Raw genomic sequence first — 20,607 nt, 5'->3', positions numbered from 1 at the left:
AATAACCAGTATCAGCCATAAACAGGAATGAAGTATCCATACATCTTACAACACAGATGAACCTTAAACATTACATGCTAAGTGAAAGAAAGCTGATGTGAAAGGTCCTACATCATACAATTCCATCTACATGAAATGTCCACAACAGGCAAATCTATAGGGACAGAAAGTGAATTAGTACTTGCCAGGGACTGGAGGGAGAAAAGAAAGGGGACTAGCTTCTCATGAGGACAGGGCTTCCTTTTGGGGTGAGGATGAAAATCCAGGAGACAGTGGTGGCGGACGCAGAGCCTTGTGTACACACTGAATTGTACACTGTAACCTGGTGATTTTAACAGTCTGTGAATTGAATGTTCATGTTCAAAAACCGTAATAGTAAAAAAACAGGCTGAGTGCAAATACCCCAACGATGTATTTTGGACCCTAGAGAAGCTGAATTCTATTTAGTCTCGGGTTGGTGTACTTTTCCTTGGGTTAAGACCTATTTTTTGAACCAGAAAGGAAGCCAAGTGGTTCCTCAGACCAGTAGAAGCAGCTCTAAGAACTTGCCCTACTCTAGTTGACTTTTTTTTTTTTTTTTTTTTTAAATGGAGTTTCGCTCTTGTTACCCAGGCTGGATTGCAATGGCACGATCTCGGCTCACCGCAACCTCCGCCTCCTGGGTTCAGGCAATTCTCCTGCCTCAGCCTCCTGAGTAGCTGGGATTACAGGCACGCGCCACCATGCCCAGCTAATTTTTTGTATTTTTAGTAGAGATGGGGTTTCACCATGTTGACCAGGATGGTCTCGATCTCTTGACCTTGTGATCCACCCGCCTCGGCCTCCCAAAGTGCTGGGATTATAGGCGTGAGCCACCGCGCCCGGCCCGACTTTTAATCTCAATGGCAGAAGCTGAAACGTTTCTCATATTCTAATTGTACTTGGCACCTATACACCTCTTTCCTGCTGCCTGTGTCCTTGACACAGCTACCTGCTGGATTGTGAAGAGCAAAGCTAACTCTTAGAGCCGGGACACGGAAGACCTGGAAATTCTCCCAGCCTAGGGCAGGAAGAGCGCTACACACCATTTCTCTAAATTCTCTAAACACTCAAGCCCCAAGCAGTGTAAGTACAAGCCGATACCTTTAACATATCTCTTTGCTGACTTCTTGCTGGTGGCTTCTAACTCGATGCCCATTTCATCAGGATCTTGCCCCTCTTCTTTAACCGCCTATTACGGAGAGATGAGTTTTACAACATGATTAAGAGCTGCAGGGCACACACTGTTCCTTACAAGTAACAACTTCCCGTGAAACAAAGGTTTGCAGGGAGTTGCAGAGAGCAACTCTGGGTCAGCTATCTGGGCTGCAAGCCCAAAAGGCGGAAGAGGAATCCCGTACAACTTGGGGCTCTCTGGGTCCAGAGCCCAAAAGACAAAGGCGAGGGAGTCTGTGAGCACGAGCTCCAGAACTGGGGTCAAGGACCAGTCCCCAAACGGCAACGCATCTGGCCACTGCCCAACTTTCGACTCTGAAGTTCTACAATGGGACAAAGTAGAACAGAGAGGCTGCACTTGGCCCGGGCTCGGTGAAGAGCTGGCCGCCCAGCCTGGGGAGACTCAACAGGTCCCTCAGCGCCTGTCACCTGCCTGGCCCAGGACGGGGCACCCACAAGCTCCCTCCCCATGCTCAAGGAGTTTGTTCCAGTTGCGGAGACAGACAATCCCCACTCCGTTAAGCATTTTGCATTTAGTCCCCTGCATTTAGCGAGGTGTGACCAAAACGCAGGAAGAGCTGGCCAGGGGGTGGGGCAGCGCCTTAGGGAGGGCGCTCAGGAAGCTGATGGCTCAGGCAGACCCAAAATGACAACAAGGGGCCGGCCAGGAGACCTGGGGGATCCGGGGGGACAGCTTCGCAAATGCCAAGGCTCTGGGACAGAAACAAGCACCGCCCCCTTTCCTGTAAAGGCTCAGGAGTCCGACAGACACCCATTCTCCAGAGGAGGAAACTGAGGCGCAGAAACAGATCGCAGAGCCAAGCTCGAAGGCGCGCCCCAGGAGGGGTCCCGGGGCCACCTTGGTAGCTGAGAAGACCGGACGCTGAGCGCGCTTGAGAAAAAGTGGAAGGAGGATAGGAAGGAAAGCACAGAGAGGGGCGGTGATGGGCCAAGGTCACACAGCCGGCCCCCTGGGTGCCCGACAGCTCGGGCCGGGGTCCGTCAAGATGGGGGGCGGGCCCGGAGCGCCCCCGGGTCCGGGAGCCGCGGTGACAGGCGCTGATAGGGGCGTGCCTGGGCCTCCTGCACCACCCCCGAGCCCCGCGCCGCCTCACCTTCTTGAGCCGCTCCATCAGGACGCTCTTGTTGCCGCCCGTGTCCAGGTTCCGCTTCTTCAGTTCCGCCCGCAGGTCGATCACCCGCAGTTCACTAAGCCGCCTCGTCCCAGTCTCCAAAACGCCCGGGCCGAGAGCAACCGTGCCAGGGCCCGAGTCGCCCGACCCCGGCAGATTCTCCGCCATCGTCGCTTTCCCGTCTTCGCCAGCGACTCAATGGCACACCGCCGGCGGCTGTAGCGGCTCTGAGCATAAAATGGCGCCGCCTAAGAGGAAAACGCACTCGTTTCCTCCCGCCCCGCTTTGCGGCCGCGCACGCGCACGCGCACCGGCCCCCACCAGCGTTCTTAGCAGCAAGGACGCTCGCGCGTCGACCAACCGCGCGTTCCCCGGCACAACACGCATGCGCCGAAACTGCAGCACGCATGCGTCCCGGCCGTTCCCGGAGAGAAGCTGGCGAGACGCAACGCGTCTGCGCACGCCCCTGCGTTATTCTCGCTGCGCATGTGCAGATGCAACCAGGATAGTCGACCCTGCGCTTGGTGCGCTTGCGCAGAAGCGAGGCGCGCCGGGGCGACTGGAGCGGTTCCCTCGCAGGCGGCGCCATTTTGTGCTAGGAGCCTGATAAAACCGGCCCGGTTCTGTGGAAAGTGGGCGGTGGAGCCAGGGTCCCTGGAATGGCGGAGACTCTGTCAGGCCTAGGAGATTCTGGAGCGGCGGGCGCGGCGGCTCTGAGCTCCGCCTCGTCAGAGACCGGGACGCGGCGCCTCAGCGACCTGCGAGTGATCGATCTGCGGGCGGAGCTGAGGAAACGGAATGTGGACTCGAGCGGCAACAAGAGCGTTTTGATGGAGCGGCTGAAGAAGGTGGATTTGGGGCCCCGAGGGTGGGCACAGGGTGCGTCTGGGGTCCTCGCGGGCGCGACGGTGCCTCGCGGGCCCTGGCGTTCGCCCCCGACCCCGTTCGCGGCCTCCCCGCACCTGGCGGTCTCGCGTCCCTCGGCTCCTCCAGGCCCCGGCGGGAGCAAGTCCTTGGCCGGTTGGGCCTGGGTTCAAATCGTAACGCCGCATTGGGGCCAGGAGAACCAGAAAAAGGGCACGCGTGCGGGAGAAGCCGTGATGGGTGACATCGTCCACTGAGAGGAGGGTTCTTCCCTCGTCTCGTCTCCGCCTCCATAACTGGAGAGGGGGGGACCCTGAAACCCTCACTTTCTAGGCGAGGGGAAGGGACTCGCTCAAGGTCACACGGCCGAGGACGGGCGGCGTCGGCATTTGAACCGGGGCGTGGGGTTCCTGAGCTGCGGCTTGGTTTCCCCGGGGAAGCTGCTTTCTGACCCACGGGGAGGCCGACCAGCCTGAATCGGGGGTTGATTACAAAGGAAACACCCGTAGGACCTACTCGGAGGGAAAAATCGAAAAGACCCCCGTTTTCACGGTTTGCCGGTGCTGGCCCGGGGAAGTTACATGCAGGAGGGAAAAGGCGTGGACGATAGCGATCCGAAATGTGCGCTGAGGGTGGGCTTTAAAATCAGCCCAGAATTTCTCGGGAGGCGGGCGGAGCCTGGGCTCCTCCAGGTCAGTCTCTCTGGACTCGGGACTCTGCCAGGTCTCGGTGACCTGATCTTGGGCATAGAAGACCTTGGACCCCTTCTGAGTGCATTTTTTTTTTTTTTCCCTCTTGTAAGAAGGAAAAAAAGCGACAGGGCTTTGGTTTGGGGATTGAATAAGGTTGCGTGGAGCAGGCTTGGCGTGCTGCCTGGCGCCTGTAAACACGCGGTGTGTGGTTGTCATCACGATTCGCTGCTGCTTTCTATGCCACCCCGAGTCGTCACTTGCAGATTGGGGGCTCTAAGTTCTACCTTGGAGGATTCAGAGGGATGCCTTGGAAAAGCAGAGTGAAGTGAAGGACGGCCACCTTCTGCTTCTCCTGCGCTTTCTTTATCTCTGTCTGTTTCTTTCTCTGCCTTTCTTCCACCTGGCTACTCTGGGACCTCTGCCCTATGGCTGCTCCGCCTGGCCGCCCACCCGCAACGGCCTCTGCCGGCACTGGGGCTGGTGACACATTCCACCACCCTGGCTCCGGAACTACAGAGATCACAGGGCTTTACTATTAATTGGTGAAGAGAAGAAGTAGGGATTATTATTTTCTTTCCTAATGAGAAACCCTGGGCTCAGGAGTGGATAGTCGTCTTGCCCAGAGTCACGTGGGCTTTTTAAAATTTGCTCAAGCTTGTGTTTCTCTTCACTGTGGATTCTCTGTTTACTCAGACAAGGCAGGAAGTTCATCGATCTACATAGTTACCCAGAGAAAATGCTGAGTGGAGATTGGCGGCTGGGCAGGTGTGGTGCCCCACCCCCAGGGCCTTAAAGTACGCTAAATGGAGGATTTATTCTTTTTTTCTCCCAGTCTGGTCCATGGGCCTGCGAAGCTGCTTGGATGGCACTGAACCCTTCTGTCAAGCTGGTGACTGAGACTTCCATCACTCCCTATTATCTCTGAGACCACAGATTTGTTCCTCTTTCCTTCTCCATCTTTTCATTGTCTTCAAGATGATGTGGTCCCAAAACACAATACAGCCAGCCCATGTCCCTGTCTGCCACTCGCCTATGCCAGTCTGGAGTTTGTGATCTCCATCTCTTCTCGCTTCTGTCATCCTGTTGGTGTCCCTTTCTTGCAAAGGAGCACAAGGTAGAAATGGGACACCTGCCTAGGGCATCGCCTCTCTTTTCCTGGTGATGTTTCACAATTGTCTGTCCAGGGAAAAGGGTGAGGCACTTTGTGATCATACTTCTCCTTGATGCCAGGAAAGAACTTCCGTCCCTTTTCTGGCTTCTGAGAGGAGAGATTTTTGTTGCTGCGGGTAAAGATGAGTTGTGGAATCCCCAGGCCTGATCTCAATCAGACTTACCCATCTGGGAAACTTTGAGGCTTCCAAACCTTTGCAGATAAAACACAGTACATGAAATGACGTAAACAAAACTTGTGCTCATGGGATAGGAGAGTAAAGACTGAAAAAGTTATCAGTAAAACTTAACCTGAAGCCCAGATTCTAGGGATGCCATCATGATTGACATATTGGGAACTGATGGCTTAGTTGGTGCCAGGCACTGTGATGAGTGTGGGCACAGTTGAAATGAATGACAGAGTCTTGGGATGGGAGGCTGGGCGTGCCTAGAAATTCTTATAATTCAGTGTCCGATGAGGCATGATCACGTGGTGGTTGAGAATGAGGTCTTTGAAGTCAGTTGTGAATGTACATGATGGGGATCGGATGAGGTGATGCGTGTCGTGACGGGTCTCATGTATAACACCCAGTAGGAACCCAGCCAGTGAGCGTTAGTATTCCATCCACACGGTACTGAGTACAGGCACGGCGTGGAGGGAGTCTCTGGAGGGTTAAGAATATTTTGTGGGTAAAATCAGAAGAAATTGGAGAGTGTGCCTTTCCCTTTTTGAGTTCTGGGCTTAGGAAGAAGATGAACCAGATAAGTCTACTGTTTGTTGAGTGCTTCCATTTCATGGCTAATAGAGTCCTCACAAACACTGAGCACCTAAGTAAACTCACCTGGCACGACCCAGCTAAGAACTGGTGGCGTCAGTCAGCCTCTACTAGAGCAAGAGAACAGATGAGTGGATGGGCCACAGGCCCTGGGTGATGAGGGCGGCAGCAGCTTTTTGATCTTAAAAATACAGTTTCCGACCGGGTGCGGTGGCTCACGCCTATAATCCCAGCACTTTGGGAGGCCGAGGCGGGTGGATCACGAGGTCAAGAGATCAAGACCGTCCTGGTCAACAAGGTGAAACCCCGTCTCTACTAAAAATACAAAAATTAGCTGGGCATGGTGGAGTATGCCTGTAGTCCCAGCTACTCGGGAGGGTGAGGCAGGAGAATTGCTTGAACCCAGGAGGCGGAGGTTGCGGTGAGCCGAGATCGTGCCATTGCACTCCAGCCTGGGTAACAAGAGTGAAACTCAGTCTCAAAAAAAAAAAAAATACAGTTTCCTTGTCACTTGAAGGCTCTCTGAAAGCAATTTGCATGCTGGCTTTTTGGATCAACTTTACTTTTCTCTTGTTTTTAGGCAATTGAAGATGAAGGTGGTAATCCTGACGAAATTGAAATTACCTCTGAAGGAAACAAGAAAACGCCGAAGAGGTCCAGCAAAGGTATGAAGATTTCAACAGCAAGTTTAAGTTAAAAGCTTTCGTGCCTTGTTTACTTGTCTGTGCGTTGGACTTGTGAAACCACTCTGAATCGGGAGCCTTCAAAAAAACTACATTTTCTTCCAAGATCTCTACTGTGTTTTGTTACCTTGGTATCTGGGAATTCCAACAGAGGATGGATGGAGTATTTTCTCCCTTATTTTCCTCTGTAGATTGTCAGAGGTCCTTAAATAAGGAGTCTTTAGGGAGCCAGTCACAGTGGCAAGTGCCTGTAATCCCAGCAGCTCAGGGGGCCCCTGTAGTGGGAGGATCACATGAGCCTAGGAGTTCAAGACCAGCCTGGACAACATAGCAAAACCCATCTCTACAAAAAAAGTTTTAAAGGCCAGGTGTGGTGGGGCATGCATCTGTGCTGCTTGAGAGGCTGAGCTGGGAGGATTACCTGACCCCAGGAGGTTGAGATCAACTTGGGCAACATAGGGAGACCCCTATCTCTACCAAAAAAGAAATTAGCCAGGCATTGTAGCATGTACCTATGGTCCCAGCTACTTTGGAGTTTCAGAAGGGAGGCCCACTTGAACCCAGGAGCTTAAGCCTGCAATGACCTGTGAATGTGCCACTGCACTCCAGCCTGGGTGACACAGCAAGACCCAGTCTCTTTAAAAAAAAAAAAAAAAAAAATGGTCGGGTGCGGTGGTTCACGCCTGTATATCCCAGCACTTTGGGAGGCTGAGGTGGGAAATTAGCTGGGCGTGGTGGTGTGCACTCAGGCAGGAGAATTGCTTGAACCCGGGAGACAGAGGTTGCAGTGAGCCAAGATCATGCCACTGCACTCTAGCCTGGGCTACAGAGCAAGACTGTCTCAAAAAAAAAAAAAAATGCTGGGCACAGTGGTTTACACCTGTAATCCCAACACTTAGGAAAGCCAAGGCAGGAGAATAGTTTTAATCTAGGAGTTTGAGACCAGCCTGGGCAACATATCAAGACCCTGTCTCTATCTGCTGACAAAAAAAAAAAAAAATAGGCATCAAGGCACACATTTGTTTTCCCAGCAACTTGGGAGGCTGAGGCGGGAGGATCATTTGAACCCAGGAGTTCAAGGTTGCACTGAGCTATCATGGTGTCACTGAACTCCACCTTGGAGTCCAAAAAGAGTATTTAGGACTGCTTGAGCGTCCTATCGCTCAGACTTGTTGAAAATAACATCCCTTTTAAATACCACCTGACCAAAACAGAATTGTCGCTTTAACGTTTCTTTTAAAAACTGCTTATACAGGCCAGGCTCAGTGGCTCACACCTGTAGTCCCAGCCCTTTGGGGGGCCGAAGTGGGCGGATCACCAGGTCAGTGGATCAAGACCATCCTGGCCAACAGTGAAACCCCATCTCTACTAAAAATACAAAAATTAGCTGGGCATGGTGGCACACGCCTATAATGCCAGCTACTTGGGAGGCTGAGGCAGGAGAATCGCCTGAACCTGGGAGGCAGAGGTTGCAGTGAGCTGAGATCATGCCAGTACATTCTCGCCTGGGCAACAGAGTGAGGCTCTGTTTTGGGGCTGTTGGGGGCGGGGGGGCGGGAAACTGCTTATACAGTACAAGTCACATTCCACATGATATGACTCCCACCATCTTACCGAAATCTCCCTTGCCGCTCCTCCACGCCCTGTGCTTTAGTCAGGCCCCGAACACTTGATTTACTCTACTGGCTCTGTGAATTCGCTCTGCCCACCCTTCCCCATCTGTCTGCCTTAGAGACCCAGTTCCTCAAAAGACAACTGATCCATCCCACCAATAGCGACTCATCTCTTTGGGTCCTCTGTCTTCCCATGGCATAGTCCCTTATACCTTGGTTTAATATTTATGTCGTCGTGCCTTCTGTCGAGACCAGATTGTTGAGGACTGGAGCTGTGTCTTGCTTATTTTTCCTTCCCCCTCAATGGTTTAACTTGGTAACACTCAACTACTGGCTTAAGAACGAATCACCCAAGGCCGGGCGTGGTGGCTCACACTGTAATCCCAGCACTTTGGGAGGCTGAGGCCAGTAGATCACCTGAGGTCAGGATTTGGAGACCAGCCTGGCCAACATGGTGAAACCTCATCTCTACTAAAAATACGAAAATTAGCTGGGCATGGTGGTGGGTGCCTGTGATCTCACCTACTTGGGAGGCTGAGTCAGGAGAATTGCTCGAACCCAGGAGGCGGAGGTTGCAGTGAGCTGAGATTGCGCCATTGCAACAGCAAGACTCCATCCCCCGTGAAAAGAGAAGTAGCCAAAGCTGAGCTTGTGGACCGAATGTTCTCTTGGTTCGTGTAGTATTCCCTATCTGAAATGCTTGGGACCAGAAGGGTTTCAGTTTTTGTATTTGCAATATTTGCATACACATAATGAGATATTCTGGGATTGGGACCCAAATCTAAACACTAAGTTTGTTTCTTATATACCTGAAGATAATTTTATACCATATTTTTGACAGTTTTGTGCGTGAAACAAAGCTTTCACTAATGTTTTGACTGCAACCCACCACCTCAGGTGTGGAATTTTCCACTTGTGGCAGTATGTCGGGGCTCAGAAGATTTCAGAGTTTTAGATAGGGATGCACAACCTGTAATTGAAGGCCTTGTTCTCAGAGCCCAAAACTAAATGAGATGATACTTGATGGCGAAGTACTGGGTTTAAATGTCTGAGAGGCGGGCCCCATTGACAGGCGCAGTGAAGTCACTTCTGTGGTTCATGATGCATTGTGTGTTTTTGCCTTTGCCCAAGTACCCATCTGCCAAGGCTAAGAGTCCCAGAAAATCAATGGAGAAAGAAATTATAGTGGGAAAAAATGGAGCCTGTGGATCACCGATTTTGTTTTCCTTTTCCTTCTGACATAAGCAAGTACTTGTACTACAGGCTTTTGTTGCTTTTGTTTTGTTTTTGAGATGGGGTCTCTGTCACTCTGATAGAGTGTAGTGGCGCAGTCATAGTTCACAGCCTTGAACTCCTGGGCTCAAGCCATGCTTTCACCTCAGCCTCCCAAAGCGTTTAGATTTCAGGTGTGAGGCACTTCGCCCAGCAGGTTTTAAAATACGTGCAAGGGAGTAAAAAGCAGAAGTTTCATCACAGTCCGGGGCCAGCCCACTACTAAAAGTTGAGGTGTACTTCTCCAGACTTTGTGTGTGTGTATGATGTTTAGAGTAAACTTAGGCCTGGGTTATAGAGCAGGACCCTGTGTCTAGAAAAACAAAAACTTAAAGAAAAGTCAATGAGCCGGGCATGGTGGAACACATCTGTAGTCCCAGTTACTAGGGAGGCCAAGGTGGAAGGATTGCTTAAGCCCAAGGGGTCAAGGCTGCAGTGAGCCATGAGTGTGCTTCCACACTTCAGCCTGGGCACAGAGTAAGAGGGGAAAAAAGTAAATGTATAGATATGTGCACACACCTGTATGCATATATTTTTTCATTAAAAAACACCCTGATCTTGCTATACAAAATTTTCTCTTTTTTTTAATAGGTTAATAATCAGTATAAATAAATGTACGGCAACTTAGCCCATCGCTCTTTTTATTACTAGACGTTTGGAGATTTTTGTTTCCAATTATCACCCATTACTTTCAGCGTTAAGTGTTTTCACGAATCAGAGATAACTATTTGTGTGGTCAAATTTTTGGTAACTTAGTGAAAGAAGAGTTTGAGAGTCAAGGATATGGCCTTTTATTTTCACATAGCTAGTTTACAAATAGCTGTCCTGGCCAAACACAGTGGCTCATGTCTGTAATCCCAGCACTTTTGTAGGCTGAGGTGGGCAGATCAAAAGACCAGCCTGGCCAACATGGCAAAACTCCGTCTTTACTAAAAATACAGAAATTCACCAGGTGTGGTGGCGGGTACCTGTAATCCCAGCTACTCAGGTGGCTAAGGCAAGAGGATGGCTTGAACCTCGGAGGCTGAGGTTGTAGTGAGCTGAGATTGCGCCCCTGTACTCCAGCCTGGGCGACAGAGTGAGGCTATCTCAAAAAAAAAAAAAAAAACAACGATAACAGAAGGCTGTCCCAACACAGGTTGTGCCCTGCCAGCAGTGGGTGAGAGTGCTTATTTCACTAAACTCAGCGTCAAACTTACCTTGTTAAGTGTTGCCTCTTATATTGAAGAAAAATATTTCATTATATTTGTCTGCATTTTTCTGCAGGTGAGGTTCTTGTTTGCATTTCTTTTGATAATTGGACATTTGTGTTGTCTGAATGGCTTTTTTATGCCCTTTGCCAATTTCCATGCTGGGTTGTCTTACTGAGTTATAAGGACTCCATATAAAATGTTCCTATTGTTTTAATCTATCATTTGATTGGACTTGTGGTATTTTGATCACTAGGTTTCTAGATTTTATGTTGTGCTTTAAAAGTACTTCTTTGCTTTTAAATTATAAAAAATACAGCTCTCGTTACATATAGAGAGAGTCATATTTATGGTTTTTTACATTTTACATTTGGAGGTTTAATTCATTTATAATGTATTTTGCAGTTGGTGTGAGGTAGGTAGGGATCAAAATACAAAACATTTAGGCTGGGCACACTGCCTCACACCCATAATCACAGCACTTTGGGAGGCCAAGGAAGGCGGGTCACCTGAGGTTGGGAGTTCAAGACCAGCCTGGCCAACATGGTGAAATCCCATTTCTACTAAAAATACGAAAAGTAGCTGGGCGTGGTGGTATGCGCCTGTAATCCCAGCTACTCTGGAGGCTGAGGCAGGAGAATCGCTTGAGCCTGGGAGGCGGAGGTTACAGTGAGCCGAGGTCCTGCCAGTGTACTGCAGCCTGGAGAAAAGTGTAAGACTCTGTCTCAAAAAACAAAAAGAAACATTTGTCATCGGAAGGGTTACTCCTGCCCCTCCCAGTGAGCCTCCCTGCCCCACTCCTGCAAAAATAAACCGTTCTAGAACTTCATGTGAATTGGAGCCATGCGGCACTAGCCCTTTTGTGTCTCATTTGTTGTTTTGTTTTGCTTCTTTTGATTAGTTTTATTCCAGAACTTTACGGTACATTTTGATACCTGATAGGGCCAGTCTATAAGTTTTCTTGAGTTATTTTCAACTACTTTACCAGTAGGTTTTACCAAGATTTTTTTTTTTTTTTTTGGAAACAGTCTTGCTCCGTCGCCAGGTGCCAGGCTGGAATGCAGTGGCGCAATCTCAGCTCACTGCAACCTCTGCCTCCTGGGTTCAAGCAATTCTCCTGCCTCAGCCTCCCAAGTAGCTGGGACTACAGGCGTACGCCACCATACCCAGCTAATTTTTGTATTTTTAGTAGAGACGAGGTTTCACCATGTTGGCCAGGATGGTCTTGATCTCTTGACCTTGTGAGCCACCCTGCCTCGGCCTCCCAAAGTGCTAGGATTACAGGTGTGAGCCACCACACCCGATCTTTACTAAGATTTTAACTGAAAATAGAATGACCTCTGTAATGAATGAATTCAAAATGATTTGAAATTCTAAAAAGCATATCTCAAGTAATCTCAGTACTCCTTCACAACTAATGTGTTTAGCAGACTCTTGTGAAATAATTATCAGGGCTGCTTGAAGTGGCTCTCGTCTGTAAGCCCAACAGTTTGGGACACCAAGGCAGAAGGATCACTTGAGCCCAGGAGTTGGAGAGCAGCCTGGGTGACATAGTGAGACCCCCATCTCCCCCCAAAAATTAGAAAAATTTGGTGTGATGCCATGCACCTGTAGTCCCAGCTACTCAGGAGACTGAGGTGGGAGGATCGCCTGAGTCCAGAAATTTGAGGTTGCAGTGAGCCATGATTGGGCTGAGATTGCTCTCCAGCCTGGATGACAGGGCAAGACCCTGTCTTGAAAAAATAAAACAATTACCAGGAAAGTAAATTTATTTGTAGTGACATTATCACAAAGTACAAATTAATAGGATGTTTTATGGTGTTTGGGAATGTTTCGTAACTGGACATGCAAAATTGGCCGGTTTGCTTGGTTAAGTATTACCCAATCCTGTACTGCTGGCTTGTTTTGTTTTGTTTTTGTTCAGTTTGGTAATTTCATACTTAAGAAAAGTTGCAAAAATAATTCAAGGAATTCGCGTATACCCTTTACCCCGAGCCCCTAAATGTTGGCATCGGACTGCATTTGCCTTACCCTTTTCTCTCTCTGTATGTATATTTTTACTGTGCCACTTGGTAAATTGCAAGGCGCATATGGCCCTTTGCCCTACATACTGCAGTAAAGCAAGGATATTACCTAACTGTAGATGTCCAGATTAAGAAATCAGCATTGACACAATACTGCCATCTTGTCTTAGTCCTCATTTAGATTCAGTAGTTTGTTCCAATAATGTTCTCTGTAACTCAGACAGAAAAAATGTCCAGAGTCATGCATTGCATCAGGTTGTCATGTTTCCTTAGTTTTTCCTTTTTTTTTTTCTTTTTTCTATTCTCTGAACAGGTGATTACTATTTAAAGTTTTTTCTTTAATTTAAACACTTCCACTTACTTTGTAGCTTGTTCCTCGATTTGAATTGTTTGGGGTTCCCTCCACCCCATAATAACGATCAAGTTATATGTCTGTCAGAAATACACCATACGTGTCATATTCCTGTTTTTTATTTTGTTTTGTTTTGAAACAGGGTCTTGCCCTGTTGCCCAGGCCATAGTACAGTTGTGCAATCGTAGGTCACTGCAACCCTGAATTCCTGTGCTCAAACGATCCTCCCACCTTGGACTCTCAAAGTTGGGATTATAGACATGAACCACCACGGCCAGCCTATATTGTCATCAGAGTATCCTATCCAGAGGTACATGCTGTCAATTTGAGCCGCTACTGGCCTTGTGAGCTGACGTCAAATGCTATTGGCCAGATTTCTCCTTTGGAAAGTTACTATCTTCCTTTTCACAGTTATATGTGTGGGGAAGATATTTTGAGACTGTGTAAATATCCTGTTCATCCCTTGGTGGTTGCCAAATGGTGATTTTCTAATTTTGTTATTGTTTATTACTTGGTTTACTGTGATAAGGAATAGCTTGCCCTTTTTTCCCCCATTTATCTGTGATGATGCACAAGAATAACTAAAATTCTGGGGGGGGTGGTAAATACAGGGATTTCTTCTAATTTTGATGATAGGTTATTATTGCAAGCAATGTAAAGTTGGAGGGTTTGTTTATTTAATGGTGGGGGGAAACTCTAGTGTGAAATAGAAATTTCAGCTAGTTTAGTACTTTTTATAATATAGTAATAAGGAAGACCTGAAGTGAGAATAAAACTGAGAAACGACAAAGAGAGAAATTTGGCTGCATAAAAGTTTTAAGTCTCTGTTAAAAGATATCATAAGGTATGCCACAGTCTGAGAGAAAATAGAGCACAGAGTAAGGAAGAAATGAATATCCAGAAAGCACTGAATATTCTGACAAATCAATGAGGAAAACAAGCAACACAGGCAACAGGAGAAGAGACTATAAACAGGCAACTCGCAGATACATGAAGAAGCACGTGTGGCAGAGAGACCAAAAGATTCCCTTGCTGCTAATTGGAGAAAGCAAATTTTAAAATGACATAGGATTTTTGCTTATCAAACTGTAAAAATACACACAGTGCCTGTTCTCCCACATTGGCAAGGGCATGGGGAAGATGATATCTCTCACAAAGATATCATCTCTTTGTGAGAGATGATAAATTACTGCAGCCTTTTTGAGAGGGCAGCTAAAGCAGGGAACTGCTGTAGCATGGAGTAAAATATGGAGGTGACTCAACATGCAGGATAGTAAAATGTCCAGGGCCTGCTAGTAGTTTCCGTAACCTGCTTTCATTACTCACCAACAATAAGATTTCATCTCCATCACAAGCTTATTTCCATATGCATCATATAATGTATATAAAGACTCAAGACAATGTCCTGAAGTATCACCAAGCCAGTAACGTTGGTGTCCTTTTAAGAGGACTGTGGGGAAAAGGGAAGGTATTATAGCTTTATACTTCCTATGCCTAGAAGGATGAATCTTCTATTACTGCAGTAAAGTTTAATGGGTATATTTGCATAATTAGGGGAGTGTGTTTATGTAATCAAATTAAAAAGTAATGAACCACCCACATGCAGCCCTGGGTACTGTGCGAGCATCCCAGCAGAAATCTGGGGCAGCAGAGTAAGCGGTGAGATTGGACAGTGTCTGAGACGGAAGCTTAACCAAAGGGAAGAGATGGAATTCCAGGCAGGGAGCTACGAGCAGGCGACGCAGGCGACATGGTCATGCCTATAGTTGAGACCACAAACAAGGGTGAGGAGCTGAGGTAGGATTCGAGGGGCACATTGGCCTTGATACTAAAGACAAATCAATGGCTCTGTAGTTTTTGCCAGAGAGTTATACTTTTCCCAATTGCATTCATTTTTGGCTTTTTTAGACATGTTGGTTTTTTTTTCTTCTTTGGAGAATAGCGTCTTAGTGTCGATTAATAAACATTTCAGTCAGGGATGTGCTTTATATATTGAAGATTAGACATTTTGAAAATTGTATGTTCTCCCAACATTTCCAGTCACTTTTGACCTCGGCGGAGTTTTCCCTTAGGAAGAATTTGGCTGCAGTATACCTGTACATACTGCTTGGGAGAAAAGTGGTCATAGAAGTGGAAAACCCTGATTGTGTTTAATGAAAATCTAGTGCCCCCCTTGAGGAAGAGAGAAACACAGTATGAAGGACAGCAAGTTTCTGATAAGTTACATAGATTTTTCCTAGTGTCTGGAATAGAATTGGACAGAAACCACTGTATGTATCATAGAATTGTAGCAGCTTTATCAAATCATTCTGTGGAAATGCTGCTGTTGTCTCTTCCCAGCATGTTTACAAAGACCACTGGGTTGGTGAGTTCCAATTGGTTTGTATACCTCGAGGCATGTTTTGCCAAAGAAATAATGGTGTAAAATGGGGATGGATTTCCCAGCCAGCTGACCAAAACGTCATGTATTGAATTCTAGTTTAGTTTGATGGTCTTCTATCTTTGTAAATAAGGTAATTCTAAAAATATGAATGGAATTAGAATATAGAAAAATCAGATAGTATATACCTAGATGTTGTAAGGAAATTCTTATCCCTGAGAGAGATTTTTTTTTAAGCCTCAATTACAATATAAATGATTAGGTTTGGAATTTTTGTCCTTTGCTTTTATTTTTTTCTCCCCCAGTATTTTACACATATATCCAGTTATAAGAATAGTTTCTGGTATAGACAACTTAATGTCTTGTTCACTTTTTTTTTTTCTGAGACAGGATCTGACTCTGTCACCCAGGCTGGGGTCCAGTGGCACGATCTTGGCTCTCTGCAACCTCCGCCTCCTAGGTTCAAGTGATTTCAAGTGATTTTCCTGTCTCAGCCTCCCGAGTAGCTGGGATTACAGGTGCCTGCCACCATGCCCGGCTAATTTTTATATTTTAGTAGAAAAAGGGTCTTGCCATGTTGGCCAGGCTTGTCTCAAACTCCTGACCTCAAGTGGTCCACCCACCTCAGCCTCCTAAAGTGCTGGGGATTATAAATGTGAGCCACCACGCCAGACCTTGTTTCCTTATACCACTTGAAACAACATGTAGCCTTTAAAAAATTGATCTTCAGGCTGGGTGTGGTGACTTGTGTCTGTAATCCCAGCACTTTGAGAGGCCCAAGCAGGAGACTCAGTTGAGCCCAGGAGTTCAAGACCAGCCTGGGCAATATAGTGAGACCCCCACTGCTACAAAAATACAAAAATTAGCCAAGCATGATAGTGTGCGCCTGTAGTCCCAGCTACTCAGGAGACTGAGGTGGGAGGATCCCTCGATGAGAAAAAGAGACTATTCTTCACACTGAGAAAGGCCTGGCAGAAAGTAGTTTTCCCAAGGTTCTGTGACTGATCAGCTTTTCTCCCATGTTCTTCAAAATGCTGAGCACTGCCTTCTATAAGGACCTCTAGGAAGCTATGTCTGGCAGTAGCTCTGAAACACAAACTATGTATGCTACATTATGCCTTGCTTTTGAGATGTGGTCTTCCATCATCTGTTTCATATATTTCATCCATGTGATTTTATTCTTCACATGGAAGACAGTCAGAGTTTAATTTGAGCACGCCTATTCTTGACACCAGAAATATCATTTTTGACATGCCTAATGACTTCCATTTTTGCTTCAGTTGTGTTATTTGTAGTATCGTCATTTACACTTTTCTATTCTCTACTCATTTTATCATATATATGAAAAAGCAAGTGACCATATAAATACTGCTGTTTGGAGGAAGGTGCCTGCATGCCTGTCCTTATGAACTGTTGCAATTGTTAAAAATCATCGATCAATAAAGAAAATTTGGAGATTGCACAAGGGGAGATGGGGGAAATAACTTCCCTGTTTTTAGCATTGTTGGCTGGCATGAGAAATATGAGCCTAAGAAAGTATGTAGCTTCTTGATGTTTTTTACATTTTTTTAAATTACTTAACTCTCTTTATTTTATTTATTTATTTATTTATTTTGAGATGGAGTCTCTCTGTTACACACTGGAGTGCGGTGGCACAGTCTTGTCTCACTGCAACCTCTGCCTCCCAGGTTCAAGCGATTCTCCTGCCTCAGACTCCTGAGTAGCTGAGATTACAGGCACATGCCACCATGACCTTCTAATTTTTGTATTTTTTGCTAGAGACAGGGTTTCACCATGTTGGCCAGGCTGTTCTCAAACTCCTAACCTCAGGTGATCCATCCACCTTGACCTCCCAAAGTGCTGGGATTACAGGCATGAGCCACTGCACCCAGCCAGTATTTTCTATTTAGAAAAACATGGTAATGTCACATATCTAAAACTAGAACAAGAATAACACATCAGTGGAAGAGAATGTAAACGAGCAATCCCAAACATAAATACGAATATAATATTGAGGAGGTCAACATTTCAAATTGATCGGGGGCAAGTACTATTTAGTATACGGTGCTGGGAAATCCGTTTCCAAATGGGATAACTATTGGGAAAATAGTCTCACTCAACGTGAAACTGAGAGAATAAATGTTTAAAACCTCAAAAGAAGTAAATACAGGTATATATCATTTAGGCTTCAGTGTGGAGGAGGGATTCTAAGCATGAAGGTAAAAACCATTTACATTTAGAAAACAATAGCTTTGGCCACATAAAAGGGAAATGGGCCAGGCACTAATCGCAACACTTTTGGAGGCTGAGATCGGCGGATCACCTGAGGTCAGGAGTTTGAGACCAGCCTGGCCAGTATGGTAAAACACCCTTCTCTACTACAAATACAAAAATTAAACAGGTGTGATGGTACGCACCTGTAATCCCAGCTACTCAGGAGGCTGAGAGAGAATAATCGCGTGAACCCGGGAGGCAGAGGTCACAGTAAGTTCGCACCACTGCCCTCTAGCCTGGGCAACAGAGTGAGACTCCATTCCCCCACCCCCACCCCCCCAAAAAAAGAGTGAAATGTACTCAAAACCTATAAACAAAATTAAAAGACTAGTAAAAAGAACTGGTAAAATATATATTTTGTATATATGATATATACATTTAAAATGACAGGGAATGGAGCCAAAGTTTTTAACTGGGGAGGGTATTCGTCAGAAAGTTTTAGAAAAGTACAGGTGATCAGCAACAAAAAGCAAATGACTCAAAGCAATTTGAATAGTCAGGAGATAAATTTGTGTTAATACAAGTATTCCTTTTTTTACCTAGAATATTGGCAAAGATAAAGAAAAATAGCAAGTTTTAACAGAGATTCAGAAAGATTGGCACTTTTTAATTCGCTGTTCATAGAAATGTATAAGTTAAAAAAACCTTCCTCAGCAGTTTTGTTTTGTTTTGTTTGAGATGGAGTCTTGCTCTGTCACCCAGCCTGGAAAGCAGTGGCGTGATTTTGGTTCAGTGCAACCTGCACCTCTCAAGTTCAAGCAGTTCGCTCTTCGAGTAGCTGAGATTACAGGCACCCGCCGCCACGCCCAACTAATTTTTTGTATTTTTAGTTGAGACCAGTTTTCGCCATGTTGACCAGGCTGGTCTCAAACTCCTGACCTCAAGTGATCCGCCTGCCTTGGCCTCCCAAAGTGCTGGCGTTATAGGCATGAGCCACCGCACCCAGCCCCTCTGGAGTATCTTGATAGTATATGGGATTTTGGGATTTTGTTTTTAAGCATTTAAAATGTCCATACTCGGTGGGGCGCAGTTTCTGTGGAAAAGCATGTTCCTAAACTAAAAGGCAGCATGTTTGTAGCAAATGGTTTTCTTCCCTCAAACAAGGACACTTAGATTGGGAAGAAGGACAGAGCTGAGGGCAGGTCTGATCCTGTTCAACTTTACTAAGAACGTGTTTCCTACACTTCTGCTTCCACAGCTCACTGACAAGAATAGAACCTCTTCTGCTTAGGGGTGGGGCAGGGCTGTCTTGTCTGGAATGGCCTGGATTAGGAAGTGTCTACTTGTGTAGTGCTCAGGGCATTGTTGCTTCTGTAAAGTGCATATCACTGATCTCATGCTGTAAATGCTTCTGTCTTCAGGGCGCAAACCAGAAGAAGAGGGTGTGGAAGATAACGGGCTGGAGGAAAACTCTGGGGATGGACAGGTATGTGTGGCCTTGTGTGTGAGTCAGCGTGATGGGTGGACCAGTGGCGGTCACGTGATGGTTTGGTCTGGTTATGTCACAGGAGGATGTTGAGACCAGTTTGGAGAACTTGCAGGATATCGACATCATGGATATCAGTGTGTTGGATGAAGCAGAAATTGATAACGGAAGCGTTGCAGATTGTGTCGAAGACGACGATGCTGATAACCTCCAGGAGTCCCTGTCCGATAGTAGAGAGCTAGTTGAAGGGGAAATGAAAGAGCTTCCGGAGCAGCTTCAGGAACATGCTGTAGGTAACCGGCAATGTCTCTAGAATGTGCCCTGAATGTGTCAGTTCCACAATTAAAATAGGTGATCCGTTTTATATTAGGAAGTAAGTTGTTCCTGTAATGCCAGTTCAGTAGAATAAGGGTCAGTTGGTTCAGGCGATTGGGAAACACGCTTTGCTTTGTTGAAAAGTGATGTCTTAACAACATTCACACGTACTGGCCTTCCATTTGCAGCATACAGTATGAGACATTTTGAGGACAACCATTGAGACCCTTCCTGTTGCAGGACTTGATCTGTGGTGTTATGGCCTACATGCTTTAAAACATTGAAAGGAAGAGGTTAGAAGTTGTTTTCCTGTTAAGAAGTAATTGTTGAGCTGAGCACCTTGATGCGCTCCTGTAATCCAGTGACTCAGAAAGCTGAGGTGGAGGGAGCAGCCCAGGAGTTCAGGGCTGTACTGAGAGCCACGATCATGCAGTTGAACTCCAGCCTGGGTGACAGAGCCCCACAGAAAACCCTATCTCTTGTTAAGAAGAAAAAGAAGCACCAGTTGATTCCCATCTAAGAGTTAACCTCTAATACTAACCTTGATACTGCTTTTAAACCTTCATTTTTTTCCTGTTAGAAACATATCAAATGGTAAGATCATAGTGGGTAGTATTTCCTGAATACCACCTGCCAGGCATTAAGCATTATGCCTTTTTTTTTGAGACAGAGTTTTGCGCTTGTTGCCTAGGCTAGAGTGCAGTGGCGCAATCTCAGCTCACTGCAACCTCCACCTCCCAGGTTCAAATGATTCTCCTGCCTCAGCCTCCCAAGTAGCTTGATGTACAGGCACCCACGAACAAGTGCGGCTAATGTTTTTGTATTTTTAGTAGAGACGGGGTTTTACCATGTTGGCCAGGCTGGTCTTGAACTCCTGACTTCAGGTGATCCTCCAGCCTCAGCCTCCCAAAGTGCTGGGATTACAGCTGTGAATCACCACACCTGGCCTGTGCCCTTTAATTCTTTTAATAACAATACAAGGTGGGTGTTGTCCCCATTTTCATTTCAGGAAATTAGGAAGGCAAGAACTAAAAAATATCTCCAGATGACACACAGCTCATAAGAACTAAGATCAGCTAATTCCAGAGGCCATATACTTAACTCACGTATGACATTGTCTTGGTGCCATTAATTTGATATTAATTTCATTTACCTGAGGACTAATGTTTGTCAGACTGAAAAGGTGATGCAAACGAGAAGCTGTGGGGTGTCTCTTTGGCGCCCTTTATGTGTTGGCCCATTCTGGGGGCCCATTCTTGTCCTGGTGCTC

General features: G+C 46.5%; 2 protein-coding genes across 6 annotated transcripts in view; one reads left to right on the top strand and one right to left on the bottom strand.

The window, feature by feature from the left end:
• The window catches only part of SAFB2 (scaffold attachment factor B2), a 35,842-nt gene extending 33,285 nt beyond the window's left edge, over nt 1–2,557 (bottom strand). The window contains exons 1-2 of one of the 2 annotated variants that reach the window (XM_012435916.3): nt 2,310–2,557; nt 1,123–1,210 (exon numbers count right to left, since the gene is read on the bottom strand). In XM_012435916.3, coding sequence (XP_012291339.2) covers nt 1,123–1,210; nt 2,310–2,495 — 274 coding nt within the window. In that variant the 5' untranslated portion in view covers nt 2,496–2,557. The remainder of the gene's footprint in view (nt 1–1,122; nt 1,211–2,309) is intronic. The other variant, XM_064382031.1, reaches the window with a different exon arrangement.
• A 306-nt stretch (nt 2,558–2,863) lies between these two features.
• SAFB (scaffold attachment factor B) overlaps nt 2,864–20,607 on the top strand; it is a 42,338-nt gene continuing 24,594 nt past the window's right edge. For all 4 annotated transcript variants that reach the window (XM_012435915.3, XM_012435913.2, XM_012435914.2 and 1 more), the window contains exons 1-4: nt 2,864–3,175; nt 6,389–6,473; nt 18,958–19,022; nt 19,105–19,311. In XM_012435915.3, the coding sequence (XP_012291338.1) occupies nt 2,987–3,175; nt 6,389–6,473; nt 18,958–19,022; nt 19,105–19,311 (546 nt within the window). In that variant the 5' untranslated portion in view covers nt 2,864–2,986. The remainder of the gene's footprint in view (nt 3,176–6,388; nt 6,474–18,957; nt 19,023–19,104; nt 19,312–20,607) is intronic.

This window comes from Aotus nancymaae, unplaced genomic scaffold, assembly GCF_030222135.1.
Source record: "Aotus nancymaae isolate 86718 unplaced genomic scaffold, 86718_ANA_hifiasm-v0.15.2.pri h1tg000028l, whole genome shotgun sequence".
Taxonomy (NCBI): Eukaryota; Metazoa; Chordata; class Mammalia; order Primates; family Aotidae; genus Aotus; species Aotus nancymaae.
The sequence above is the reverse complement of the archived record's forward strand: the minus strand, read 5'-3'. Positions and strand labels throughout refer to the sequence as shown.